This window comes from Lissotriton helveticus, chromosome 4_1 (genome assembly GCF_964261635.1).
Source record: "Lissotriton helveticus chromosome 4_1, aLisHel1.1, whole genome shotgun sequence".
Lineage (NCBI taxonomy): Eukaryota > Metazoa > Chordata > Amphibia > Caudata > Salamandridae > Lissotriton > Lissotriton helveticus.
The window spans coordinates 834,879,026-834,904,845 of NC_136063.1; the positions used below are offsets into that span (position 1 = coordinate 834,879,026).

General features: G+C 51.2%; 1 protein-coding gene across 2 annotated transcripts in view; it reads right to left on the reverse strand.

Moving 5' to 3' along the window:
- CEP192 (centrosomal protein 192) overlaps positions 1-25,820 on the reverse strand; it is a 2,224,848-nt gene that overhangs the window by 1,485,509 nt on the left and 713,519 nt on the right. For both annotated transcript variants that reach the window (XM_078687485.1, XM_078687486.1), the window contains exons 21-22: positions 24,394-24,542; positions 6,698-6,928 (exon numbers count right to left, since the gene is read on the reverse strand). In XM_078687485.1, the coding sequence (XP_078543611.1) occupies positions 6,698-6,928; positions 24,394-24,542 (380 nt within the window). The remainder of the gene's footprint in view (positions 1-6,697; positions 6,929-24,393; positions 24,543-25,820) is intronic.

Below are 25,820 nucleotides of genomic sequence, written 5' to 3' on the forward strand. Positions count from 1 at the left end.
TCCCAGACAGGATTTTGTGTATCCTAGGTAGGCAGGGCTTTAGAGGAAGGTGACTGCAGGTGGCACCCCGGTGCTCACTGTGCATAGGCCGGCTGGAACCAGTTCCAGGGGCACTCCAGCCCCTGACCTGGGGAAAGCCCGCCAAAGGAGAGGGGTGTAACCACCCCCTCCTAGTCCCACCCATAGGGCAGGACTTAGTCGCGTGCCAGCCCCTTTTTGCAGGATAAAGGTAGGACCTGGCCCCCTTCCAAATCAGATCATCTTTGAATCCTGAAACTACTTTCCACGAAAGGAACTCAAGACTTCTTCCCAAGATTCTCCCTTGTGACTAAGGAGTAGTCACCCTGCAGCAGCAGGCACCAACCAAGCATCGCGGTTTGTTGCCAGTCTCTCCTTCGGATCAAGACTGCTCCAGCGCGACGAGAACCGGCTTCCCTGGCACCTCTGACCTCAACCTACATCATCAGCCCAGCTGTGATCCGTGGGTGCGACGAGACCTCGAGGGACCGGCCATCTTCAGAACTGCACGACGCTTGTCCAGCACGACCGCTGAGTGACCCACGACCGAGTGCTTTGGGGTAAGAGAAGCCCCGACCCTGAGCAGCTCCAGCACCGAAGTTCAGCCCCCCTGCATCCACGAGATCTGCCTGGGGCCCTTCTGCTCTTTGCTGCCAACCGCGTTGTCCAGGTCGCTTGCCCGTTGGCTAGTGGCCCTCTCACGACGCTCCACGACGACAACCACTGCTGGTCTGGTTGCTCCAGACTAGCCCTTGCTCCCCTCCAAAAGAGGAGCACCCTGGACCCTCCTGGTCCACTCAAGACGCCATTTTAGGTCCACCGCGTGGGCCTTGCATTTGACAAGACTTGTTGCCCAATCCTGGGTCCAGCGATGTCGACAGCAAGAACCTTCGTGGGACAGCTCGCACCTCCATCCTGGTCGCCGACAACGCCTCCTGGTCCGAGAGACTGCAGAGCCCAGCAGCGCCCACTCACCTGGCTGAGGTGACTTTGTCCGGTGCCATCCTGGTGCCCACTCAAATCACTGGCTAGTGATTCCGAACTTGGTCCCCTCTGCTTACAGGTTTCTTCTTCCCTGATCCAGGCTTGGATCACCCCGAACTCCTTCACTGGCCGCCTGTCAGCAACTTCTTTCTTCAGGCTCCTGGATCTTCAATGAGGGTTTCCGACGCAACTTCAACCCTATGCAGCCGCAGCCCCTGGGCTAGGTAACCTGAGTACCCCGGTGCTCCAGCATAGTCCAACACCCTAAGTGTTCGGATCCACTCTTGTTTTCGACCCACCTAGTCGGGTTCGCCCGAGAACAGTAACTTTGCAACTGCTAGCCTCCATAGACTTTTTCCCGCCTTACGCGTGAGAGTTCCCACTCTGCACACGACGTCCACAGGCCTCCTGCATCTAATCCCAGTGTTTAGAATTGTAGGCCTAGCGATTCCTGAGTCTAGAAAAGTATTACTTACCTGCTAGCAAGTTCGCATTCCACTTACTGAGTATATGGTTTTTCGTGCCCCTCGGGCATTTGTGTAAATTGTGCGACTTAAAGTATTTTCTTAAGAGTTTTGTTGTGTGCTTAGCTCCCTGTCTCATAAAGAGCCAGGGTAGTCTTGTTATAAATAAATACACTTTATTTTTGATAACTTGTGTGGTGTCCTTTCACTTGGTGTTCAAGGGGTAATGTGATGGTAAAACAGCTGGCTTAACACGCCCTCTAGAGTCTTAGCCTTAGACAGCTCGTATCCATGCTACTAGGATAGCTGGTCTATCAGGTTGACTTACAACCAATCATCAATAAGGGTTGTTTGGACTGATACATAGTGTTCACTAGAATAGTGAGCACTGCATATCAGGCCAACTTCTCACAGTATCCACCTCAGGTGCAAATAAGCGATCAGGGTTCACAGGCTGATTGAGGATGGTGGTCTGTATCTCCGGTTTGAACGCGGAGATCCTGAGCCAGGCCTGACGCCGCAGCCTCACACTTGTGTTAATCGCCCTGGCCGCGGTGTCTGCTGAGTCCAGTGCACATTTAATGGAAGCATTCGAGATGAGCTTCCCTTCCTGAATGAACATCTCTGCTGCCTCTTTATACTGATCGGGCAAGTGCTGTAACAGGGTCTCAAGTGCATCATAGTGTGCCCTGTCATATCTGGCCAGGAGTGCCTGAGTGTTTGAAATACGCCAGATATTGGCCGCTTGAGCCGCCACCCTCTTCCCTGCTGCCTCGAGCACTTTCGATTCCTTGTCAGGGGGAGGAGCATCACCGGTGGTTTGAGAATTTGCCCTCTTCCGGGCATTAGAAACGACCAAAGAGTCCAACGGCAACTGGCCCTTGATGTAGGCAGGGTAGCCAGGTGCCAGCTTATACTTTTTCTCAATCCTGGGGTTTATAACCCTGGCACGCGTGGGTTCCTTAAAGATGTCTGCCACATGTTTCAGAACCCCCTTTAGCATTGGCAGAGTCTTGACAGTTTTTTCAGAGGTGGAAAAGGTATCAAACAGAAAGTCCACCTCAACAGGGTCAGCATGCAGCTGGACGTCATGATTTGTAGCCGCCCCCTCAATAAGAGCATTGAATGCCGCAGAATCCTCAGTAGGAGAGGTTTTGACATTATACACTTGAGTGTCCTGGGCAGTGTGCGGATCATCAGGGTCCCCTGCATCTGCCCATGAGTCCTGGTGATCCTCAGGATCAGTATTGGCAGGGAAGTTGTACTCCTCATCATCCCCCTCCCCAGCCTCCACATCTGAATAAGTGGGTGAGGATGGAGCAATGGTCCGAGGCCGTGGATCAATGGGCTCCACCAGCACTGGGGAATCCATAGAAGGCTTTTTGCGTTTTAAGGGAATGATGTAGGACTCCATAGGCTGTGCCGGCGTGATCTTTCGTTTGTAGAGTGAAAGTTTACCGGTCTCAGCGTCGATAAAGTGCTCCGACTGCTCCTCCAGCAGGGGTTGTCGATGCTTCAAGCTCACCACTGGCTGTGGAGGTTTCGACCCCGTGGATACCTTCTTGGGCGCGTCGTCGACCGACTTGGGCGCGAACGCCTTCGGCGCCACTTTCGGCGGCAGCGTGAACTGGATCGGTGCCGAAGATTTTGGCGTTTTGGTAGCGGGCTTCGGGGTGGAAGTATCCTTCAGATCGACCGTGGAAGCCTTATTCCTGATGCGTTGCAACGAGTCTGACACCTGCTTTGTGAAGGAGGCGGACGGTTTCGTCGACCCGACAGGCGTTCTCGGTCTACCCGCAAGTGCAGACTTGAGTGCCGAACTTTTGACCTCCACCGTTCGAGGCGCAGGAGCTGCCGCTTTTGGATCGCTATGTTGGCCTTCCGTGACGACGGCCTTTGGCGCCGACGGTTTCGGGTCGGCGGCCTTGACAATTGGTCTCGGTGCCCCAGTCTTCGGCTCGACGCCCTTGAGCGGTTTTGGCTCGACGCCCTTGAGCGACTTCGGTTCGACGCCCTTCTGAACCGGATCGACAACCTTCTTCGTCTTCGGCTGCCCCGACCTGTCGGAAGACGAGGAGGCGACCGGAGCGACAGACGTCTTCTGTTTCGATGGCGTCTCTATCACTTTTGTCGAGACTGAAGCTTTCACTTTCGGTTTCGATTTCACCAATGGCGGCTCCGCATAAGTGTCCGTAGTCGGGCCCGTAGGGGAGACCGTGGATCCAGGTGTAAGGTCTTGGGTAAGGCCATGTGGCGATCCCTCGACCTGAGCCTTAGTGATTGTTTGATCGGGGCATAGCTCTTCGCCTGAGCTATCTTCCGTGGCCCCATAGGCTTCATTGTCGTCTCCTACCTAGTCGACTTCTTCTGCATCGATCACTTCGACGTCTGCGTCGTAGTTGTAGTCGAGCTCCTCTGTCGGAGTAGAGAGCGGCTGTCGAACTTCCTGCTCGTCCGCCTCTTCTCCCTCGAAAATGTCCACTGGTGCCAGGGCCGTCTGCCGGGCCTCCTGGCGCACCACGCGCCGAAGTCGAATCGTCTTCTTCGAGCGGAAACGGGAACACGCCATACAGTTGGCTTCATCGTGATCCGGCGACAGGCACTTGTTGCACACCGGGTGGACATTGATGTGGGGATACTTCGATCCGCACACGGGACATTTCTTGAACGGGCTCCGCTCCATGATGTGTCGTCGAAAGTCTGGTTGCGTCGAATGGGCCTCGAGCACCGAAGAGCCACGCGACTTCTCAGAATGTCCGACTCGGGAACTGAGCCGGAACAGAGTGGGGCACCGAACGCAAGACAATACCGACGCTAAAGGGAAGGCCTTCGGGCGTAAGGGAAAGTTTTTATCGATTTCGATCTTGAGTGATCAAATATGCATCCAAACCCAATGGCGGAAAAAAACAATCTGGGGATGGAGTCGATGCCCATGCGCACTGTAGTCCAGGGGAGGAGCCACCTATCTCGTGATACTTCGAAGACTCTTCCAGGACAACAATGTGCAATCATTCGGACCCAACACTAGGCGGCGATCTATGCTATAGATATGAATTCAGCAGCCCACATGCCTCGAACATATGTTTACAAAAAAAAAAAAAAGCAGAGTTGCTTTTGCACACGGGGAGCGGCATGTTAGCAGCTTACCTTATGTAAAAGCAAAGCCGGCTCAGACAGGAGGCGGGGAACTAGCAGGACCGTGGGGGCATTGGGGCTCCCCCCACGGTCCCCAACAATGAGGCCATGGATGGGGTCCCCGGAGCCAGAAGTGGCCCAGGAGGGGAGCCACGCTGCCCTCCTCCCCTGCAATAAAATATTTTTTTAAAACTTAAAGGCCGGCCCCAGGGGATGGGGTCCCCGGGGCCATATTTGGCCATATTTGGCCTGAGGAGGGGGGCCCCCCTCCAAATATTTAAATAAATTAATGAAAGTCTGCCCATGCCCCGGGGATGGGGTCCCTGGGGCAGTAATTGACCTCGGGAATGGGGCGCCACGCAGCCCCCTTCCTGTTTTAAAAAAAAGAAAAATTATAAAAAGGGGTCAGGCCCTGGTGATGGGGTCCCTAGGGCCCCAAAAATATAAAAGGGGTGCAACACATCCCCCCTTCTAAAAAACAAATTTAAAAAAAAGCCGGCATCTCGCCGGAGGCCCTGCCCTCTCCCTGCACCACTCTGCAAATGCTCCCCTGGTGCGTTGTAAGTTGGGAATGAATTTCCCTTTAATATTGAGGGTCCCTCGGGGCCAACTAGCTCACCAGTTACCTCCAGTAAGTGCCACAGAGGTGGTCCGAGGCCATGCCCCTTCTTACACCACTCTGCAAACACGCCTCTTAGCACACTGCTTTAGGGGCAATGAGGTCTCAGGACACCAGTGGACTTCATCCTCCGAGCAGCAGTGCGCCAGGATCCGTGTTTGCAGAGTAGTGTAAAAAGGGGCGTGGCCTCTGACCACCTCTCTGCATTCCAGCTCTGTGGCGTTTACTGGTTGTACCTGGTGGGCTAGTTGGCCCCCACGGACACTCAGTATTCAAGGGGAATTAAATCCCCAACTTACAACGTGCCAGGGGGCGCGTTTGCAGAGTGGTGGATAAAGGGGGAGTGGCCTGGTATGAGAAGTTAGCAATCCTACTGTGTCAGACTTACTGGAAGTAATAGGATGGGTAGATGGCCCCCAAGGTTGACGTTGGGGGCTAACTACTCTTTCTGTTACCTCCAATAAATCCCACACAGTGGGATTGCTAAGAGGTGTTCGCAAGCCATGCTCACCTTTCTCCGTCACTTTGCAAACACGACTGTTATGTTATACTTCGAAATTAGCATTTAAAAAAACTTCGAAATTAACTGAAAAAACCATAGGTTTCAGGGATGTTCTAGTTAGTTGGACATTTCAGTCGTACAAAACTATTGAAATTTTGCTGTTATAGTTAATGCACTGCTGATGACGTCACATATTACAACACTCATGACATGGTCAGTAACATCACTGATGACATCTCAAATGTCGTGTCGCATCAAGGAGAAGACGCCATTTTTGTTTCATTGTACCGGAGCTTCATCGCATCACAGCGTTGCGAGCTGCATCGCCAAGGAAGCGCAGCAAGAAACTGACGAATCACCTACCCACGCCGAGAAGAACCGACGCATCCCCTACACATCAGTGGGGACCCAACGCATCACCATTCTTGCGTGTAAGGAACCGACGCATCACCTTCCCTGCAACACTTTCGTTGTACAGCGTTATGCATCCTAGGGTACAATTGGCTCACAGTGTTGTATTTTAACATCTTAAGAGAACTAAGCTAAATCTAACATTTTTAAAGTGCAGTATAGTGGATTTTGTCGTTTGTGGTCTTGTGTTAAGTCTATATAAAAATACTTATTTATTTTTATAGTACAACTTGTGTGGTGTCCATCTGAGGTGGGTACTGTATGTCTTCACAAATGCTTTACACACTGCCTCTGAGATAAACCGGTCTGCTCGTGCCAAGCTACCAAGGGGGTGAGCAGGGGTTATTTTAGGAGTGTACCCCCTTACCCTGACTAGACGCAAGGGTACCTATTTGGTAGAGACCCCCAAATTTAATATATATATACACACACACATACCTTTTCCGTACGTTGAACGTTGCAAGTTAATCCTTATTTTTATTCCCACAACACCTAATTGATGCCATATAACAAGTAAAATCTCAACATTTTATTTACAAACCGCACACACTTCAAACCTCTTACCTCAATAGAAGGATTTTCCGCGAAGGCAGTCAAAATAACCTTTGTGGCCAAAACGTCCGATTGAAGTGGAGGAGTTCCATTAGTATTTACAGGCCAAGAAGAAACACTGAGCACATATTGGAAGATTCCAGGACGAAGAGGCACAAACAGAATTTTAATATCTGATGCAGCACGAGGCCCAATAGCCTTGTTCTTTTCAAAGATTAAACACTGAGATGCCAAGGTATCAATCTAAAAAATAAGGTAAACATTAAAACATAAAAATCACACTTTCTAGAAAAAAAATTATATATATATGAAATTAGAAAGTAAAAGGACTGTATGCTACGACCACAATTGCAATGACCAATCACCACACTGATTTAACCTCTGCAGAAGAGCCACAATAGTTTAAACTGCTATCACAACCCTTTCCCTTAAGGTAATTCTGTAGTGAAGCCAATGTAGCAGGGGAGCATGAAAACAATAAATATCACCATGGCTTAAAAAAATCTAACAGTTCAATAAGCTAAATAAGCAGCTTGAAAAAAAGGTTTAGTTAATGAAAATAAACTGGTCTTTTGGCTCAAATGCTTACTCTATGATGCAAGTCAAAAGGAAATAGAAAGTCCCTGAAATGCAGATTAATGACATACAAAATTCAAAATGATATACAAGTTGTTCATTTTTTGTCCAAATAAGTCACAGGAATTAAGTGCAGCTTGACATGCCACTGCAGACTGAGGCCACTCTCCTCACCCAACATGGTCGCCAATGCCGCCCGAGCTTTATCTCAGCAGCTCCAGTATGAGAGGGACGAGGTTCACACACCAACGCGATGGTGTGGAAACTGCTCCCAGAAGCCCTAACACAAGTGCGGAACTAGGACCACAAGCGTGCAGCAGTAACCCTCGTGAGCCCAGTTTTAGCCTCTGCTCATCAGTAATTTGCTTTGCAATGTTATGCTATATTAGTCTTAATATAGCATACAACGAATCCCCAAAGGGATATCTCAACGCTGTGAACAGCAGGAAGAGGATTTAAAAGCAGCAATTAAACAACCAGGTTAGTGCATGCCCTGATGTACAAGGGAAGCTTGTTTAAATGGTGCGGTCCAAGGTAACAAAAGACTGCCATCATATTTGGCTGTGCGGATACACCGGGAACATGGAAGCAGTCGATTACTAGATCGTAGGATTCTGTACGAAACGTACTAAGCAAGTCTGTCCTGAAGGTACCTTGTGAAAGCCTTGTAGATCAGGCAGGCAGTTTGAATAAGGCTCTCTTTCAAATGGGGAGTCAGTGTAGAACTCTAAGCGAGGAGAGGACGGTGGAGGCAGGCTGTTTACCATACGGGCGGTGGTGTTTTGGACAACCTGCCATTTTGATAGGAGGGATTTGCTGGAAGCGAGGATTAGGGCATTGCCATAATCCAGATGGCTGATTATTAATGCCTGGTTGAGTGTCTTCCAGGAGCTCAAAGAAAGCCACTGAAAGGTTTTCTTCAGAAGCAGCATAATGCTAAAACAAGTACCGCAGAACGAGATACTCTGGTCTCTCAGTTTATCATCTAAAAGTACACCCAAGTACCTAGCCGTGCTACTGGGCAACAGGGCAGGACCAAGTTCCACCAGCCACCAGTACTCCATCCAATAGAGCTGGGCTTTTCCAAAACAGCAGAAACTCTGTTTTCCCCCACACAGATGAGGGATATCCAAATCACAATTTTTGATCATGCAAGCGACTAGCGCTGTTTAACATTTTCAGTGTTGCGCCCGAACGGGATTACCAACTGAGAGTCTTCTACCGAAGAAAAAGTTTTGAATCCTCAGGACTAATCGGGCAAGGGGGGCTACATAGATGTTAAAAAGCATAGGGCTCAAGGAGGATCCCCCTGAGGAACACCTCTTGTCCGAGGCGGTGGTTTTAGAGTGGAACGTGCATATAGAAACTGCTTGGACCCTGCCCTTATGGAAATCCGTCAGTTGAGGGCGGTCCCTGGATGTCTATCTAATGAAGATGCTGCACCAAGATGGATTGGGAGATGGTGTTGAACGTCGCTGGTAAGTTGAGCAGGACCAGCATGGCGGGGTTTCCTGCGTCCAAAAATAACCTAATAGTGTCTTCCACTTCAGCAGTGCCGTCTTTGTGCTGTGGGATGGTATGAAGCCCGATTACGAGATAGTTAACAAGCTATTGCTCTCAAAATAAAATGAGAGCTGCTTGTTGACATGGGTCTCCAAGAACTTGCCTAACAGTGGAAGGAGAACTATGGGATGATAGTTAGATCCTTGGGCTCTGAATTAGGTTTCTTTAGGGTGGGTGTTACATGTGCTGCTTTTCAAAGCTGTGGGGCTGAGGCTTGGGTCAGGGACTGTTACACAAAGCTGTAATCGCAGGTGCAAGAAGAAGGGAGAGAGTTGCCATGATCTAAGCAGGCCAAAGATCAGAAGGGGAGCTAGATTTGGCTTTGGCTAGCAGATCGAGCATCTGAGTTAGAGAAATATGCTCAAATCTTTTGAGCACCACTGATGCAGAGGTTCATCGTAGATAAATGACGCAAGGGTCAGTTAAGAAGATAGTAGTGGAATGAAAACTACAGTAGATAATAATTTTGGTTTGGAAATGGCTACCCAAGGTGTCGCGGAGAATCTAAGAGGCAGGAATTATAGAGGAACATGCTAGGGGTTTAGCAGAGGTTTTTAAGATTTTAAATAATTCCTTAGAGGAAATACCAGATAGTCTATTTTGTTGACAATGTGTTGTCTGTGAGCTGTCCTTATTTTACTGTGGGACACCTGTAGGTCAGATTTAAATGTTTGTTTATCTATACTAGTTTTTGACACCCTCCATTTGCTCTCTAGCTTTTTACAGCATGCTTTATCGGCTTTCAATTCTGCTGTGTACCAAGAAGCATTGCAGTTATGTTGCTTAGTGCGAAAAGATTTGTGGGGAGCCACAGTGCTTAGTGCAAGAGAGGGAGCCATTAAACAGCGCTAAGGCTGAATTTTTGCCCAGTGACTTGTCAGGTGAGGGAATGTAAATAGTGGATTAAAAAGACTCCAAGGTAATCCGTTTGCATGGCCTCTTGATGGATTGCTTTTGGGCCAATGGTATTGAGGGAAGGGTCATATAAGGGATTTGAAAACTTATCAAAAAATGATATGCCCATATTAGGGGTTGGGGGGTCCATTTGAGGTAATCGGACAGTACCGAGGTCTAAAGTGTTGCCTGCCTAATGTGTTGGGCCAGTCACAGACAAGTGAAGATCTTACATTTCATAGTTTGATAGCCACACACAGACATCAGAATTAGTGGCTACGTCCACTTGGCAGTTAAAAACTCCTAAGAAGTTTTGTGTGGATAGTACATAAGGGGCTAACCGTTCAACTAGATTATGGCTAAACTCTTTCTTTTGGCCATGGGGGCATTGGACTTGAGTGCATATCGAGGTATCAGCATTGAGGGATTCAAATTTAAATATCGCTAACCAATTAGTAAGTAGGGCGGGCGTCAAGGATTTCCACTTTAAGTAAATCCCAGAAGGCTATGCCTATTCAACCTCTCGCTTTTGATTCCCTGCCTGACCAGTTTATAGTTTTCTGGAAATGTGATGGGTATGCAAGGCAGAGCTGACTAATGTAGCCATGTTTCTGTAATGAAACACAGATCTGTTAATACTGATGTAAGGAGGTCCCAAATTTCTACTGAATGCTTGGGGATTGATCTAGTGTTAAAATACAGCTATTTAAGGGCAGAGAGGTAGTTTAGTGGAAGAGATATGTGCAGTAAGAGTAGAATTTGTGGAGGCTTTGGGCAAATATTTGCAAAGGGGAGAACTTTTCCCTCAGCTAACTGAGAGGATAGAGTTAGTAGTAGATCATGAGAACCCACGTGCTGTAAGAAAAAGGTACCTCCAAGGAGCCGGAGAAATGAGGAATACATTGTGAGCAGTCGGTGTGAGAAGTTGGCCTGATATGCAGTGCTCACTATTCTAGTGATCACTATGTATCAGTCCAAACAACCCTTATTGATGATTGGTTGTAAGTCAACCTTATAGACCAGCTATCCTAGTAGCATGGATACGAGCAGTCTAAGGCTAAGACTCTAGAGGGCGTGTTAAGCCAGCTGTTTTACCATCACATTACCCCTTGAACACCAAGTGAAAGGACACCACACAAGTTGTTATGAAAATAAACAGATATTTATTTATAACAAGACTACCCTGAACTCATTATGAGTCAGGGAGCTAAGCACACAACAAAACTCTTACGAAAATACTTTAAGTCGCACAATTTACACAGATGCCCTAGGGGCACGAAAAACCATATACACAGTAAGTGGAATGCGAACTTGCTAGCAGGTAAGTAATACTTTTCTAGACTTAGGAATCGCTAGGCCTACAAGTCTAAACACTGGGATTAGATGCAGGAGGCCTGTGGACGTCGTGTGCAGAGTGGGAACTCTCACGCGTAAGGCGGGAAAAAGTCTATGGAGGCTAGCAGTTGCAAAGTTACTGTTCTCGGGCGAACCCGACTAGGTGGATCAAAAACAAGAGTGGATCCGAACACTTAGGGTGTTGGACTATGCTGTAGCACCGGAGTACTCAGGTTACCTAGCCCAGGGGCTGCGGCTGCATAGGGTTGAAGTTGCATCGGAAACCCACGTTGAAGATCCAGGAGCCTGAAGAAAGAGTTGCTGGCAGGCGGCCAGTGAAGAAAGTTCGGAGTGATCCAAGCCTGGATCAAGGAAGAAGAAACCTGTAAGCAGAGGGGACCAAGTTCTGAATCACTAGCCAGTGATTGGAGTGGGCACCAGGATGGCACCGGACGAAGTCACCTCAGCCAGGTGAGTGGGCGCTGCTGGGCTCTGCAGTCTCTCGGACCAGGAGGCGTTGTCGGCGACCAGGATGGAGGTGCGAGCTGTCCCACGAAGGTACTTGCTGTCGACGTCGCTGGACCCAGGATTGGGCAACAAGTCTTGGCAAATGCAAGGCCCACGCGGTGGACCTAAAATGGCGTCTTGAGTGGACCAGGAGGGTCCAGGGTGCTCCTCTTTTGGAGGGGAGCAAGGGCTAGTGTGGAGCAACCAGACCAGCAGTGGTTGTCGTCGTGGAGCGTCGTGAGGGGGCCACTAGCCAACGGGCAAGCGACCTGGACAACGCGGTGAGCAGCAAAAAGCAGAAGGGCCCCACGCCGATCTCGTGGATGCAGGGGGGCTGAACTTCGGTGCTGGAGCTGCTCAGGGTCGGGGCTTCTCTTACCCCAAAGCACTCAGTCGAGGGTCACTCGGGAGTCGTGCTGGACAAGCGTCGTGCAGTTCTGAAGATGGCCGGTCCCTCGAGGTCTCGTCACACCCACGGATCACAGCTGGGCTGATGATGCAGGTTGAGGTCAGAGGTGCCAGGGAAGCCGGTTCTCGTCGTGCTGGAGCAGTCTTGATCCGAAGGAGAGACTGGCAACAAACCGCGATGCTTGGTTGGTGCCTGCTGCTGCAGGGTGACTACTCCTTAGTCACAAGGGAGAAATCTTGAGAAGAGTCTTGAGTTCCTTCTTGAAGAAAGTAGTTTCAGGATTCAAAGATGATCTGATTTGGAAGGGGGCCAGGTCCTACCTTTATCCTGCAAAAAGGGGCTGGCACGCGACTAAGTCCTGCCCTATGGGTGGGACTAGGAGGGGGGTGGTTACACCCCTCTCCTTTGGCGGGCTTTCCCCAGGTCAGGGGCTGGAGTGCCCCTGGAACTGGTTCCAGCCGGCCTATGCGCAGTGAGCACCGGGGTGCCACTTGCAGTCACCTTCCTCTAAAGCCCTGCCTACCTAGAATACACAAAATCCTGTCTGGGACGGTGCTGGCACCGCCCCTGGCAGGAAACCCTTTGTCCTTGCCTCCTGGGCTGGGAGGACTCCCAGCAGCAGGAGGGCAGACTTGTGTCTCGGTGGCAGCATCCATTTTGTGGAGCTAAGGCTCTGTTTGACTTTAACCGGGGTTACAGGCTACATACATGTCGTGTCCCTCTAGAAGGGTGGAATGCTAACCCCGTCGCCAGAATTGGCGAGGGGTTAGTATTCCAATTCGTATGACACCTTACTCGACATGTTTTGATAAAGCGATACCAGAGTTGGCATATAACCGCGAGGATTATAATGCACTTAAGAGTATATGGTATGCGATATCATGGAAACGGCTAAGGGATAGATCCCGAAAGCCGCAGACAGGCTCAGCTCATGCCAGAGCACCATCTCACACGATTCCAAGCACTCTGCCTTCAGGATTGTTAAGGCCTGCAATAGGAGTGACTGATAGGAGATCTGTGTGTCCATTTAGGTTTAGATATAGGAATACTATATCTACAGCAGAGGGTGAGTACACCACTCTGCCCCAGCTGTCAAGCAGCCAGTTGTGTCTGATTTAGTTAGTCAGCCCAGGGGTGGCATAATACATGATGCAGCCCCTGGGAGACTTCTGGGTGCACCTCAGCCCTGGGTACAGGGACTTGAGAGGGCCCAGTGCCAATTGGATATGTACCTAGGGTACATGGAATCCGTTTTAACAGAGAGAGCAGTGGGCCTGGGGTCCTGAATAGCAGGGCCCCAGGTCAACTAAGTCAGAAAACCAGCAAAACACCAGGCAAAAAGTTGGGGGCAACCATAGTCAGGGATCTACCTTCCTACAGTCGGGTATAAGTTGTATAAGATTACTGATGTTATAGTGTTTAGGAGTACCTGCTAGGAGTGAAGATACAGGTGTCCTGGCGATCTTCTGGCATGGATGGGGGCAGATGGGCTTGCCTTGGACACACCAGCGGAGCGCCGCAGAGCCAGGCTTGATATTTATGCAAAAAAGCAGTTAGCCAAAAGATGGCTGCCGTCTAATAAGGGGCAGCCATCGCAGTGTAGCCTCCTCACAACAATAAATCAATCTACACTAAGCTCCCTCCACTCAAAAGGCAAAGATGTGTCAGACCAAGGAGCTCAGGCAGAGGTCCACAAATTGGGAAGTAAGTGTGCAAAGATTCCACAAAAAAGGCTTTAAAGCAGAAATTTGCAGTATGATAATGCGTTGGGGATCGAGGCAATCAGGGTTTCACACACGGCGCATGAAAGCAAAGCAACACAGGCAGGATAATACTACAAAATTTAAAAACAGTAAGGTGGCTAAAGGCAACAACATCAAAGTAAGCTGCTCAGAGACCTGCCTGTCCACTGCGCGTCAGCCCAGGCTTGGGATTTATGCAAAAAAGCATTGAGACGCTAGACTGCAGTACAAATGTCAAGCAGCAGAAGAAGCTTTAAGCACAGACTCCAACGCGACCACAAAACAAGATATTTTCCACATGGCTGAAAACAAAACCTGTCATAATTGAGAAGAAAAGCAAAAGCAGAAGCAGAAAGAACACCTATGAAGGCGGACATGAGTCCCCATGCGCACCAAAAAGGGAGGTGCTATCAAAAGGCATGTGAATCAAAGCAGCTTGCACAGCCTCTGAAAACCTGGAAGTATGCAACCATGCACGCCAACATATAGCTATAGAAGAGGCCATAGCCCAACCAACAGAATACGTGGTATCCATCCCACAGCTGATGCTAAGAGTGGCAGCTAGTTGCCCATTATGTATCAGAGGAACAATAGTGATGGGGAGGACAATATGTGTTCCACTGAGTCCCACAAGGCGTGGGAGAAGCGGGCGAGGAAACAACAAGTGTTCAGAGTGCGCAGGACTGGTCAGGATGGAGAACCAGTTAAAGGGTCTGTAGACAATTCCACAGAAGGAAGTTGTAAATCCAGTACAACCGAAACTCGACTGAGCATGGCAGCCAGAGCAGAACTCGCATCTGTATCCAAACCAGGAGGAGACAGGAGGGTGGAAAAGATTCCAAGCCACTGACGTGACCCAAGTCAAGTAACCAGTTCGACTGCATTGGGGGTAGAACCATCCCCAAAATAGGAGGAGGAAACACCACACCATCTGTAGCACTTCCACAACCATGGTCCTCAGAATGAAAATCGGTAGGAGCGTCAATCGGCATCAACGGCACCACTAGGGTAGGCGGCAGACAAGAGTGACGCCAACATCAGGGTCGACAGACCAGAAGCAAGAGCCAAAGGTGGGAACACAGACGGGCTGCGCACCGGCATCGCTAAGGTGTCACTCACAGGAGTCCAACCTGAAGCCAAGGGAGAACCTGCCCGCAGGGTCACAAGAACGACCTCATGCACTCCTGTGTAGCCCAAGGGCGCTCCAGAGGGAGGTGACGATCCAAGAATAGAATGCAGACTTCAAGAATATTGTACTAAACAAGAAAGGTATGCTGTTCTCAAAGGCGGACAACGAGAAAAAGGGTAAAAGGAGGGAAGGCCTCCTTGTCGGAACTAACGTCCTCACACACCCAGCAAGTTGGATGTCATGCTTTATCATATGGACTTGCTCCTGGTCGGGTCGGTGCCGCAATACTAAAAGGGGCTCTTTAGCGGAGATCTTTTGTTCCTACCGTATGATGCGTGGGTGTGAGGGCCATAAAAATCAGTGTAGATGTGGTGCAAGTGGGTGATGTTAAAAAAGGTTGGATAGTCCACATAAACTCTTTATTAGGCTGGTAATCCACCTTCTTAAAAACAAAGTGAGTGGCTGCTCTCTGGCTCTACGGTCCAGTGGAGCTCAGCTCATCTCATGTGAAGTGGTCGACATGTTTAATGCGTAGCGGTCAATACTGATCCATTGCATTTCTTCAGGTCCTAGTGTATAAATGCAACAGTTACTACTTGTGTAACAATATAGCTGTAAGAGACATTAGTTAGTGATAGATTCCTTACCTTAGAATATCCCCAGGCGTCAGACTGGATCCGGATTTTGTTTTGCGTAGCAGTACCCATGCGCGTCGGTAGGCGTGGTCCGCGGCACTGCGTCCGTCGTCGGCGCGTGGGCGCCGTGATGACGTCGTCGGAGTACTTAGACGCCGCCTCCGCGTGCTGACGTCAGTTCTTATACACAGCTTTTACGTGCCAGAAACGCAGAGCCATGATAAAAACCAACACTGGTGCCATGAAACTAGGGCCCTGAAAGGGGGTGACCTTAACCCTACATATTGGTTCGCAGAACGGGGAGGATGGGTGGGTCGGTAAGGAATCTATCACTAACTAATGTCTCTTACAGATATATTGTTACACAAGTAGTAACTTGTTTCTCTAAAACACACTTTAGTGATAGATTCCTTACCTTAGAATAGATACCCCATCAATACGATCCAGGGTGGTGGGTCTGCGAACCAATAATCACACCAGAAAGTCCTGGAGGATGGAACGGCCAAAGAAGCCATCCCTCCGGACTTGGCTGTCCAGGCAGTAGTGTCTTGCAAACGTGTGCAGCGAGGCCCACGTAGCTGCCTGACAAATGTCCTGCAAGGGGACTCCCCGGCCCAGGGCAGTAGTAGTTGCCGTGGCCCGAGTGGAATGGGCCCTCAGCCCAACAGGAGGTTCCTTTTTAGCCAAGGAGTAGCATGCCTGGATGCACAACACGATCCACCGAGAGATGGTCCGTTTGAGCACCGCCCGTCCATTCTTAGCACCCGCGTAACCAACAAAGAGTTGGTCATCCACCCGGAACTGGCGTGTGCGATCCAGAAAGAATGAGAGCGCACGTTTTGGGTCCAGACGGTGGAGCCTCTCTTCCTCTTTCGAGGGATGTGGAGGCGGAAAGAAGGTGGGCAAGGTGATGGACTGCCCGATGTGGAAGGCTGTGACTAGATTGGGCAGGAAAGTGTGTCTTGTCCGCAACACAACCTTGTCCGGATGGACAGAAAGGAAGGAGGTTTGGAAGAAAGAGCCTGGAGCTCACTCACTCTCCTGGCAGAGGTGATGGCGACCAGGAAAGCAGTCTCCAAAGTAAGAAGGCGGAGAGGACAGTTATGAAGTGGCTCAAAGGGAGCGCACATCAGGTAAGTAAGTACAAGGTTCAAGTCCCACTGGGGCATCACGAATGGAATAGGAGGGAACATGTGTGTGATGCCCTTCAAAAACCTATTTACAATGGGGGACTTGAACAAAGATGGTTGATCAGGTAGCCTTAAGAAGGCGGAAAGGGCAGAAAGGTAGCCCTTGAGAGTGTCCAGAGCAGAGCCCTGCTGGGCAAGAGAAAGAAGGAAGAGGAGAACCTCAGAAAGGGGGGCAGAGAGTGGATCCACAGCCTTTGCTGTGCACCATGCCACAAATCTGCTCCACCTGCAGGCGTATACCGACTTTGTGGAGGGACGCCTGGCTGCCAGAATGACATTACAGACTTCAGGAGGCAAGTCAAATGGCCTCAACTGTCGCCGCTCAATCTCCAAGCTGGTAGGTGGAGACTGGAGAGGTTCGGGTGCTGGACCGTCCCCTGTTGCTGCGACAGAAGGTCCTTCTGAAGAGGCAGACGAATCGGGGGATCGACAGACATGCCGAGTAGCGCTGGATACCAATATCTTCGTGCCCAGTCCGGAGCCACAAGGATAACCTTGGCCCGGTCACGCCTGATCTTCAGCACTGTGGGCAGAAGTGGTATAGGCGGAAAGGCGTACAAAAGACCGCAACTCCACTCGCGACGAAAAGCGTCTCAGAGAGAGTGCCGCCTTGGATATTCCAACGCACAGAACGGATGACATTGCGCGTTCTCTTCTGTGGCGAATAGATCTAACCAAGGCTCTCCCCACTGCTGAAAGAGGCCTTGCGCCACGCCCGAGTTCAGACGCCATTCGTGATCCATCATGCACCGACGGCTGAGTTTGTCCGCCCTGGCATTCAGGGAACCTGCCAGGTGTTGAACCACCAGGGTCACGCCCTGATGTTCCAGCCACTGCCTGAGGCGCAGAGCCTCCTGGCATAGGGTCCACAAGCCCACCTCACCCTGTTTGTTGCAGTACCACATGGCGGTGGTGTTGTCCGTGAACACCTGCACTACACTCCCCCGGACAGAGGGGAGGAATGCCTTCAGTGCAAGTCGGATCGCCCGCAGCTCCAGAAGGTTGATGTGGAGCTGGGACTCCGCCGGAGACCAGAGACCTCTGATCTCCGCCTCTCCCATGTGGCCCCCCCAGCCCAGGAGGGACGCGTCCGTCACAACTACGTGCTGCGGGTGGGGTAGGGAGAGGGATCTGCCACTGACCCAATCGCGGCCCGTGAGCCACCACTGCAACTGTCTTGCAGTGCCCTCCGAGATCAAGACATGGTCGGACAAGTTGCCCTGATGCTGGGCCCACTGAAACTTCAGGTCCCACTGCAGAGCCCGCATCCGCCACCGGGCGTGATGCACCAGAAGGATGCAGGAGGCCATCAGCCCCAGAAGCCGCAGCGTCAACCTGACCGAGACTCGGGATAAAGGCTGAAAGATCAGAATCAGAGCCTGAATATCCCGAACCCGCTGTTCGGGAGGATAAACCCGAAACTGCGCCGAGTCCAGAACCGCTCCGATGAAGAGGAGCTTCTGAGAGGGACACAGGTGTGACTTCGGCACGTTGATGAAGAACCCCAGCAGGTGCAGGAGATCGGCCGTAGTCTGGAGGTGGCTGACGACTGTCTGGGGCGAGACCGCCTTCAACAACCAGTCGTCGAGGTAGTGGAAGACTGACACCCCTAACCTGCGCAGATGGGCTGCGACCACCGCCATCACTTTCGTGAACACCCGTGGGGCGCTGGTAAGGCCGAAGGGGAGCACGGTAAACTGAAAGTGCTCGTGGCCTACCGTGAACCGCAGGTAACGCCAGTGGGCCGGCAGGACGGGGATGTGAAAATAAGCGTCCTGCAAGTCCAACGCTACATTCCAGTCTCCGGGCTCCAGGGCAGCTAAGATCTGAGCCAGAGTCAGCATCTTGAACTTCTCCTTTCGGAGGAAGCCGTTGATGTTCCATAGGTCCAAGATAGGGCGTAGGCCCCCTTTGCCCTTCGTGGGTACCAGAAAGTAGTGGGAGTAACAACCACACCCTACTTCCGGCCCAGGAACGCGCTCGATGGCCCCCTTGGCCAAGAGGGCCGTGACTTCCTCTTGCAGAAGTTGCAAGTGATCCACCGACACGCAGTGGAATTGCGGTGGCATGGCTGGAGGGGTCGCCTCAAAGGGGAGGGAGTAGCCCCTTCGGACAATTTGCAGCACCCACCTGTCCGACGTGACAGTGCGCCAGTGGAAGAGGTGATGGCGAACCCTGCCCCCCACTGGCGTCACATGGGCCTGAAAGCACGGACTAGGAGGGTTTTGAGGCAGGTGCTGCGGGGGAAGTTGTGTTTTCCACAACCGCCGATTCGGTGGATTCGGTTTCCACGGCCACCACCGCGCTGTTGAACATTCTGCGGGGCGTGGCTGGCAGCACGTGTGGGGGCGCCCCTTCCGTGGCCGCGAAAGGCACCCGTTTGCTGGCGTGGGCCCGGAGGGCCTAAGGACTTGGCCGTAGCCCTGGAGTCCTTAAAACGCTCAAGCGCATGGTCTGCCTTGTCGCCAAAGAGGCAACGGCCATCGAACGGCATGTCCAGAAGAGTGGCCTGGACATCGGCCGAAAAGTTGGCGGACCTCAACCAGGCGTGGAGTCGAACCGCCACCATCGTTGCCATCGCCCTGCCCAGTGAGTCCGTGGTATCCAGCCCACACCGGATGGAATACCGCGCTGCATCTCGACCCTCCGCAAGGGCTTGGGTGAGTTTTGCCCAGGCCTCCTCCGGACATTGTGGCAGCACGTCCGCGACAGTGTCCCACAGGGTGTGGGTGTAGCGGCCCAAGAGGCATGCGGTATTGACTGACCGCAGGCCCAAACTCAGGGACGAGAACACCTTCTTGTAGGAGAGTGGGGTCTGCAATCCTATGGTCACCCCAGATTTTTGCTTTTTGCTTCACTGGTTTACGACTTTCCCTGGCTGTGGGCCTGCTAATCAGACCCACAGCCTAGCTGTTCTCTCTCTAAATTGACAACCATGTACTTTAGGTGCATTTACCAATTGGTACTGGGCCACCTTATCAGTCCCTGTACCCAGGGCATAGGTGTACCCAGGGCCTACCAGGGGCTGAAGCATGTATTATGCCACCCCTGGCTGGCCATCTAAATCTGACACAACTGGCTGCATGACAGCTGGGGCAAGGTGGTGTAATCACCCTTTGCTGTAGATATAGTATACCTATATCTAACCCTAAAATGGACACATATATTCCTATCAGTCACTCCTATGGCAGGCCTTATCAATCCTGAAGGCAGAGTGCTTGGAATTATGTGAGATGGTGCTCTGGTATGAGCTGAGCCTGTTTGCAGCTTGCGGAATCAAGTCCTAATAGCTGTTCCATGATAACGCTATACCATATGCTCTTAAGTGCATTATCTACCCCGCGGTAAAATGCTAGCTTTGGTATAACATTATCAAAACATGTCGAGTAAGGTGTCATACGAATTGGAATACTACCCCCTCGCCAAATCTGGCGACGGGGGTAGCATTCCACCCTTCTAGAGGGACACGACATGTATGTAACTGTGAACCCCGGTTAAAGTTAACTCGAGCCTCAGCATCACAAAATGGATGCTGCCACCACAGACACAAGTCTGACCTCCTGCTGCTGGGAGTCCTTCCAGCGAGGATGGCTTGGACAAAGGGTTTCCTGCCTTGGGAGGTGCTAGCACCACCCCAGACAGGATTTTGTGTATTGAGGTAGGGAGGCCTGAAAGGAATGAGACATGCCTGGGGCACACAAGGTGCCCTGTGCATACACGGGTTCAAACCAGTTGCTGGGGCATCCCTGCCCCAGCTCTGGCGGGAAACCGGACAAAGGATAGGGGGTGTAACCACCCCCCTTCCTGGTCCCACCCAAGGGAGGGACCTAGTCAGTAGTGCAGCCCCCTTTAGGAGAATAAAGGTAGGAGCTGGTCCCATTCCAAATTAGATTATCCTGAACTATTCAACAAGAAGAAACTCTGACCTTCGACGTTCTGCTCCACAGAAGACTGAAGAATCTCCCTTGTGGGCAAGGAGTGTCCACCCTGCAACTGCAGGCACCATCAAGCGTCCAGCGGCTTCACTTTGTCGTCTTCCATCGAGGATCCAGACTTCAGAGCCCGACGAGACCCGGATTCCCAGACCTCTCCGACCTCTACCTACATCTGCAGCAAAGCTGAGACCCGTGGGTGCGACGAGACACATGGGACCGGCCACCTTGAACGAACCTGCACTTCGCTTCCAGCACGACTCCCAAGGTAAACTCGACCAAGTGCTTTGGGGACTGAGAAGCCCCAGCCCCGAGCAGCCCCTGCACCAAAGATCAGCCCTCCAGCATCCACGAGATCTGCGTGGGGCCCTTCTGCTTGGTTCCTGCTCAACGCGTTGTCTGGTCACTTGCCGGCTGGCTAGTGGCCTCCTAGACGACGAACCTTTGAATTTTCACTGCTGTCTGGTTGCTCCAGACTGGCCCTTGCTCCCTTCCAAAAGAGGGGCACCCCGGACTCTCCTAGTCCGCACCAGACGCTTTCTTCACTCACCGCGTGGGTTGCCTTTGCCAAGGCCTGTTGAGTCCAATCCCGGATCCGACACCGCCGGCAGCGAGAGCCTGCGTGGGACACCTCGTGCCTCCATCCTGGTCGTCTAAGACACCTCCTGGTCCACGTGGCTGCAGAGTCAAGCGTTCACTCTTCACCTGATCGCGACGTCGACATCTGGTTCCTTCCTGGTTCCACTCCAGTCACTGGCTAGTGACTGTGAACATTGTCCCCTCTGCTTTCAGGTCTCCTTCTTTAACAATCCACCCTTGGATTGCACCGGACATCTTCCTCCTGGTCGCCTGCAGCATCTTTTCTTTCAGGCTCCATAGACTTCAACGCGAGAACCCGACGCACTTTGACACCTATGCACCCGCGGCCCGTGGGTGAGGTAACACGAGCATTTCGGTGCTCAAGGGTAGTTTAACTGTCCTAGTGTCGAGTTCCACAGTCGTTTTAGTCCTACCTAGTCAGGATTGTCCGTACTCACCTTTTTCTTGAACTGTACTGTACTGTCCATAGACGTTGTTACGCATCTCGCGTGTGAGTTCACACTCTGCACACGCGTTCCGTGGGCCTCCTATTACTTACTTGAAGTTAGTATAGCTTGGTCCCATCGATCCTACAGCCTCTGGACAGATCCATTTCCTTTATTGACTTTCACATTCCACTTACTTAGTATATGGTTTGTCGTGCCCCTAGGGCACCATTGTAATTTTGTGCGACTTGTAGTATTTTTCGTAAGAGATTGTCATGTGCTTAGCCCTCTGACCTCATAAAGAGTTCAGAGGTATTGTTATTAATAAATATACTGTTTATTTTCTTAACAACCTGTGTGGTGTCCTTTCACTTGGTATTCAAGGGATTATATTGTGGTAAAACAGCTGGCTTCACATGCCAAAAGAGTTTAGCCTAAGACTGCTTTGTCCATGCTACCATTAGGATAGCTGGTCTATAAGGTTGACTTACAACCAATCACCATAAGGGTTGTTTGGACTGATACAAGGTGATCACTAGAACTAGTGAGCATCATATATCAGGCCAACTTCTCACACTTCTTCCCGAACTGTTCATACCTCTTGTTTTCCCGATCGGGCGGAGCCGCCGGGAATGCGGTCTGGGAAGTGGAGGCCTGGATGACCAGGCTCTCGGGGGTGGGATGGGTGGACAAAAAGCAAGGGTCGCCCGGGGCCGGGTGGTAGCGTCTGGCCACGTTCCTATCCACAGGCAGACCTGTGGCGGGCTTGGACCAAGTGCCCACAAGAACGTCACACAAGGCCTCATTAAACGGCAGCAGAGGCTCATTGGAGCTTGCCTGCGGTTTAAGGACCTAAGTGAGGAGGTTAGTCCTCACGGCCGCGACGGGGAGCTCAAGGTTTAAGGCCCGCGTCAACACTACACTGTAAGCAGCCCCCTCCTCCGTAGCCAAGGTGGGAGGGGAGACAAATCCAGTGTCTGGCGAAGTGTCAAGTCCACTGGCCTCCCCAAGCTCATATGTCCAGTCCTGTTGACACTGGCACTCCTGTGCCAGAGGGTCCACAGACCCCTCCCAATCACCCTCGTCACCCATCTCCTGTAGTTCAGGGTCAACAGATGGGGCCGGTTCATGGAAATAGAAATCTCCAAACGAAGTCGAGAGCGGCGCCCAGGGGCGCCGCTCCGGCGCCGGAACCGGACTGAGGGTAGGTTTGGGAACGGCGTCCATAGCAGGCGCCGGGGGCGACACCCGCAGGGCCGGCGCCGGTGAGGTCGACCGGCGACGACCCGGATCCGGAAGCGGATCCAGGGAGGGCCTGCGGGACCGAAGCACCCAGCGGAGTCGGAGCCGAAGCACCCGACCCGCTAAGCCCTCCAGCCGGGGCCGTTGGGCCCGGAGGCGCCACGGAACCCGGCTGAGGAGGAAGGGACCTCATGGCCATGAGATACCGCTCGATTTCCTCAGGCGTCGCGTCATGCCCAGGGACCCGAAGGTGTGGGGCAGGCGGCGACGTCCACGACTCCGGAGCCGCGTGGGTGGTGTCAATCGAACCCCCGGCCACATCGCGCGAGCGTCGGGGTGGGTCGGAGGAACGATGATGTCTCTCCGACCTCTCATGCCTCTTACCTGAGGACTTGGATCCTGACGACCGATGTCCACTCCCGGAGCTGAGAGGGCATCGACCCCGCGACCGGTCCCTCGACCTCCTGTGGGACCGGGACCTGGAGCGGCGTGGGGCCGACAGCTGGAGCTCCAGTCGCTTGCGGGACCGCTCCCGCCTAGATTTAGACGTCAGGGCCCGGCAGTCGGAGCAGGTGCGGTCGTCGTGGTCGAGGCCTAAACACTTGAGGCACCGGAGATGGGTGTCGGTAACCGACATCAATTGGTCGCACTTGGAACAGGCTTTAAACCCGGGCATCTCTACCGACACCGTCGGAGTCGAAGACTCGAGTAGAGAAATGATCAAAAAGTTTAGTCAAAAAAGACTAAGGGGTAGAGGTTCTCCGGATCTGCGCTAGCTGGCGCGGAAAAAAGAAGAACTGACGTCAGCGCGCATGGGCGGCATCTAAGTACTCCGACGACGTCATTCCGGCACTAACGACGCCGACGATGGACACGGAGCCGCGGATGACGCCTGGCGGCGCGCAGGGGTATTGCTACGCAAACTTTTACGGATCCAGTCTGACGCCTGGGGATATTCTAAGGTAAGGAATCTATCACTAACGTGTCTCTTTCAGATGTCAGCGCGTCGGCCCCTAAGTACTCTCCGTGACATCATCTGGACGCTGACAACGCCTGCAACGTGTCTCTTTCAGATTCAAAGGACAATCTGTAACCTCTGTAGAGGTTGCTACGGTCTCAAAGTGTAAGGTAAGTCTGCTAATAGCCTGTAGCTCACTGATCTCTTTTAGATGCATCAGACATTGATTTCAGGATTAGGTATTCTATATTAATTACATAAAGGTTCAATCAGCAAATCTAACAATACAACAGTAGTAGGTGCAAATATATCGAGGAGATTGAACGTATGTGTGTTAAAGTAAATCTATTCAGCTAAGCAATCGGAGACCTCCATGGTCTTAAATAACAAGAGCTCCTAAAATTTCCAAACAAATATACACAAATCTGCCACAGAACCCCTCCGCAAAATCCTGCAAACACAGGAAGAGCCAATAAGTCTGGCTATTTTCAGTCACAGTGATTTTTCAGCGATTGAACTAAATAGACATTACAGACGAATGCAAATGAGAAGTTATTGTACAAAAACTTACCTTTTCACCATTTACAGAAACACTGAGGGTCCCAAGGCTAACGTACAACCAGCCTCCTGTAGGATTAAACACGCTAAGACATGTCTGTGATGCAATTCCCACGCAGCAGGCATTAGGGAATCTTATCTCATCAGGGACCTTAACATGCTCTACAATGAGAACCAAACAATTACATTTTACATTTGTTTAAACGGAGACGGGAATCAAGGTTACTGAATACTTTACATTTATTACATAATAAAAACTTGAAAAGGTACTTCCTTGTATTCCCAGTTCATCTCCAGGAGAATCCTAATCAAGCTTGTATGCAATGAATTATCCCAACAGAGGGTTCCCAGAGCACAGGGGGGGGGGGGGAGAATGGGGAAATCCGGAAAGTTTTTTGTCAGCAGCACCACTGCAAGGCGAAAGATGGCGTCAGTCGGCTACGCATCCGTCTTTGGAGTCGTGGGTGGGGCAGTAATACATCTATAACTAGCCTACGTTTCTTACAGATATATAGTTACCGAAGGTAAGTAACTTGTTCATATGAAAGAATTCTAAGGTAAGGAATCTATAACTAACTCTCTTTCAGATATGATTTTTAAAAAACAGCGCCCTGGAAATGGCCGAGGGAACCTTTTCTCCCATTGCCAAATTTGTTCCCTGCGGTACCAAGAAATCAGATTGGCTGGCCACGATTGAGGGAAAGAAAATATTGCCACTACCATTAGATGACCATGTACTCGGTCACATTTTCCTATAAACGTTTATAAAGAAAAAACTGTTAACCTTTGGTAATTCTCTTTCTTGTGGATACTTTATCTGACCATGTATTCTTTACCTTGTGGATACCACCAGGTGCTAGACTGGATCCAGATAATATCCTTGTGCATCAGTAGGAGGCATTGGGTGGCTCTGTATCAAATCTGTCCACGCCAGGAAGCAACATTGGGACCACAACAAAACCACCTCCTCAGTTTCTTTCCAATTTCGGTCCATGCCACCAGACACTGAGCTGCAGTAAACAGATTACGCCAGTCTGCAGATCACTTACTAGGAAACCTTTTTGTAAGGGATCAAAGGAGTCCATTCCACAAAATGGAGAGGTAGGTGCGTGAGGCATCTGCGGTTAGAGTATTCATCAAAAAGAATGCTATGGAAGGTAAATAACGTGTTCTTCTGATGGATACTTTTAAAGCAGATTACTCACCGTGTGAATAGATAACAAAGCAGTACCTTCCCAGGTAGTGACTGAGTAGAAAGGTTAAACCCAGGAAATACTGCAGACTGAATGGGCAAAGTACCACTTCCTGCAGAATCTTGCTATCCAGGCATGGGCGCTTCATTAACGTATGAACGGACACTAAAATTGCAGCCTAGTCTGCTCCCTCTGGGTGGACTGATTCGAAAACAGATGTGCTAACCACTCGATGAGGGTCTTTGTT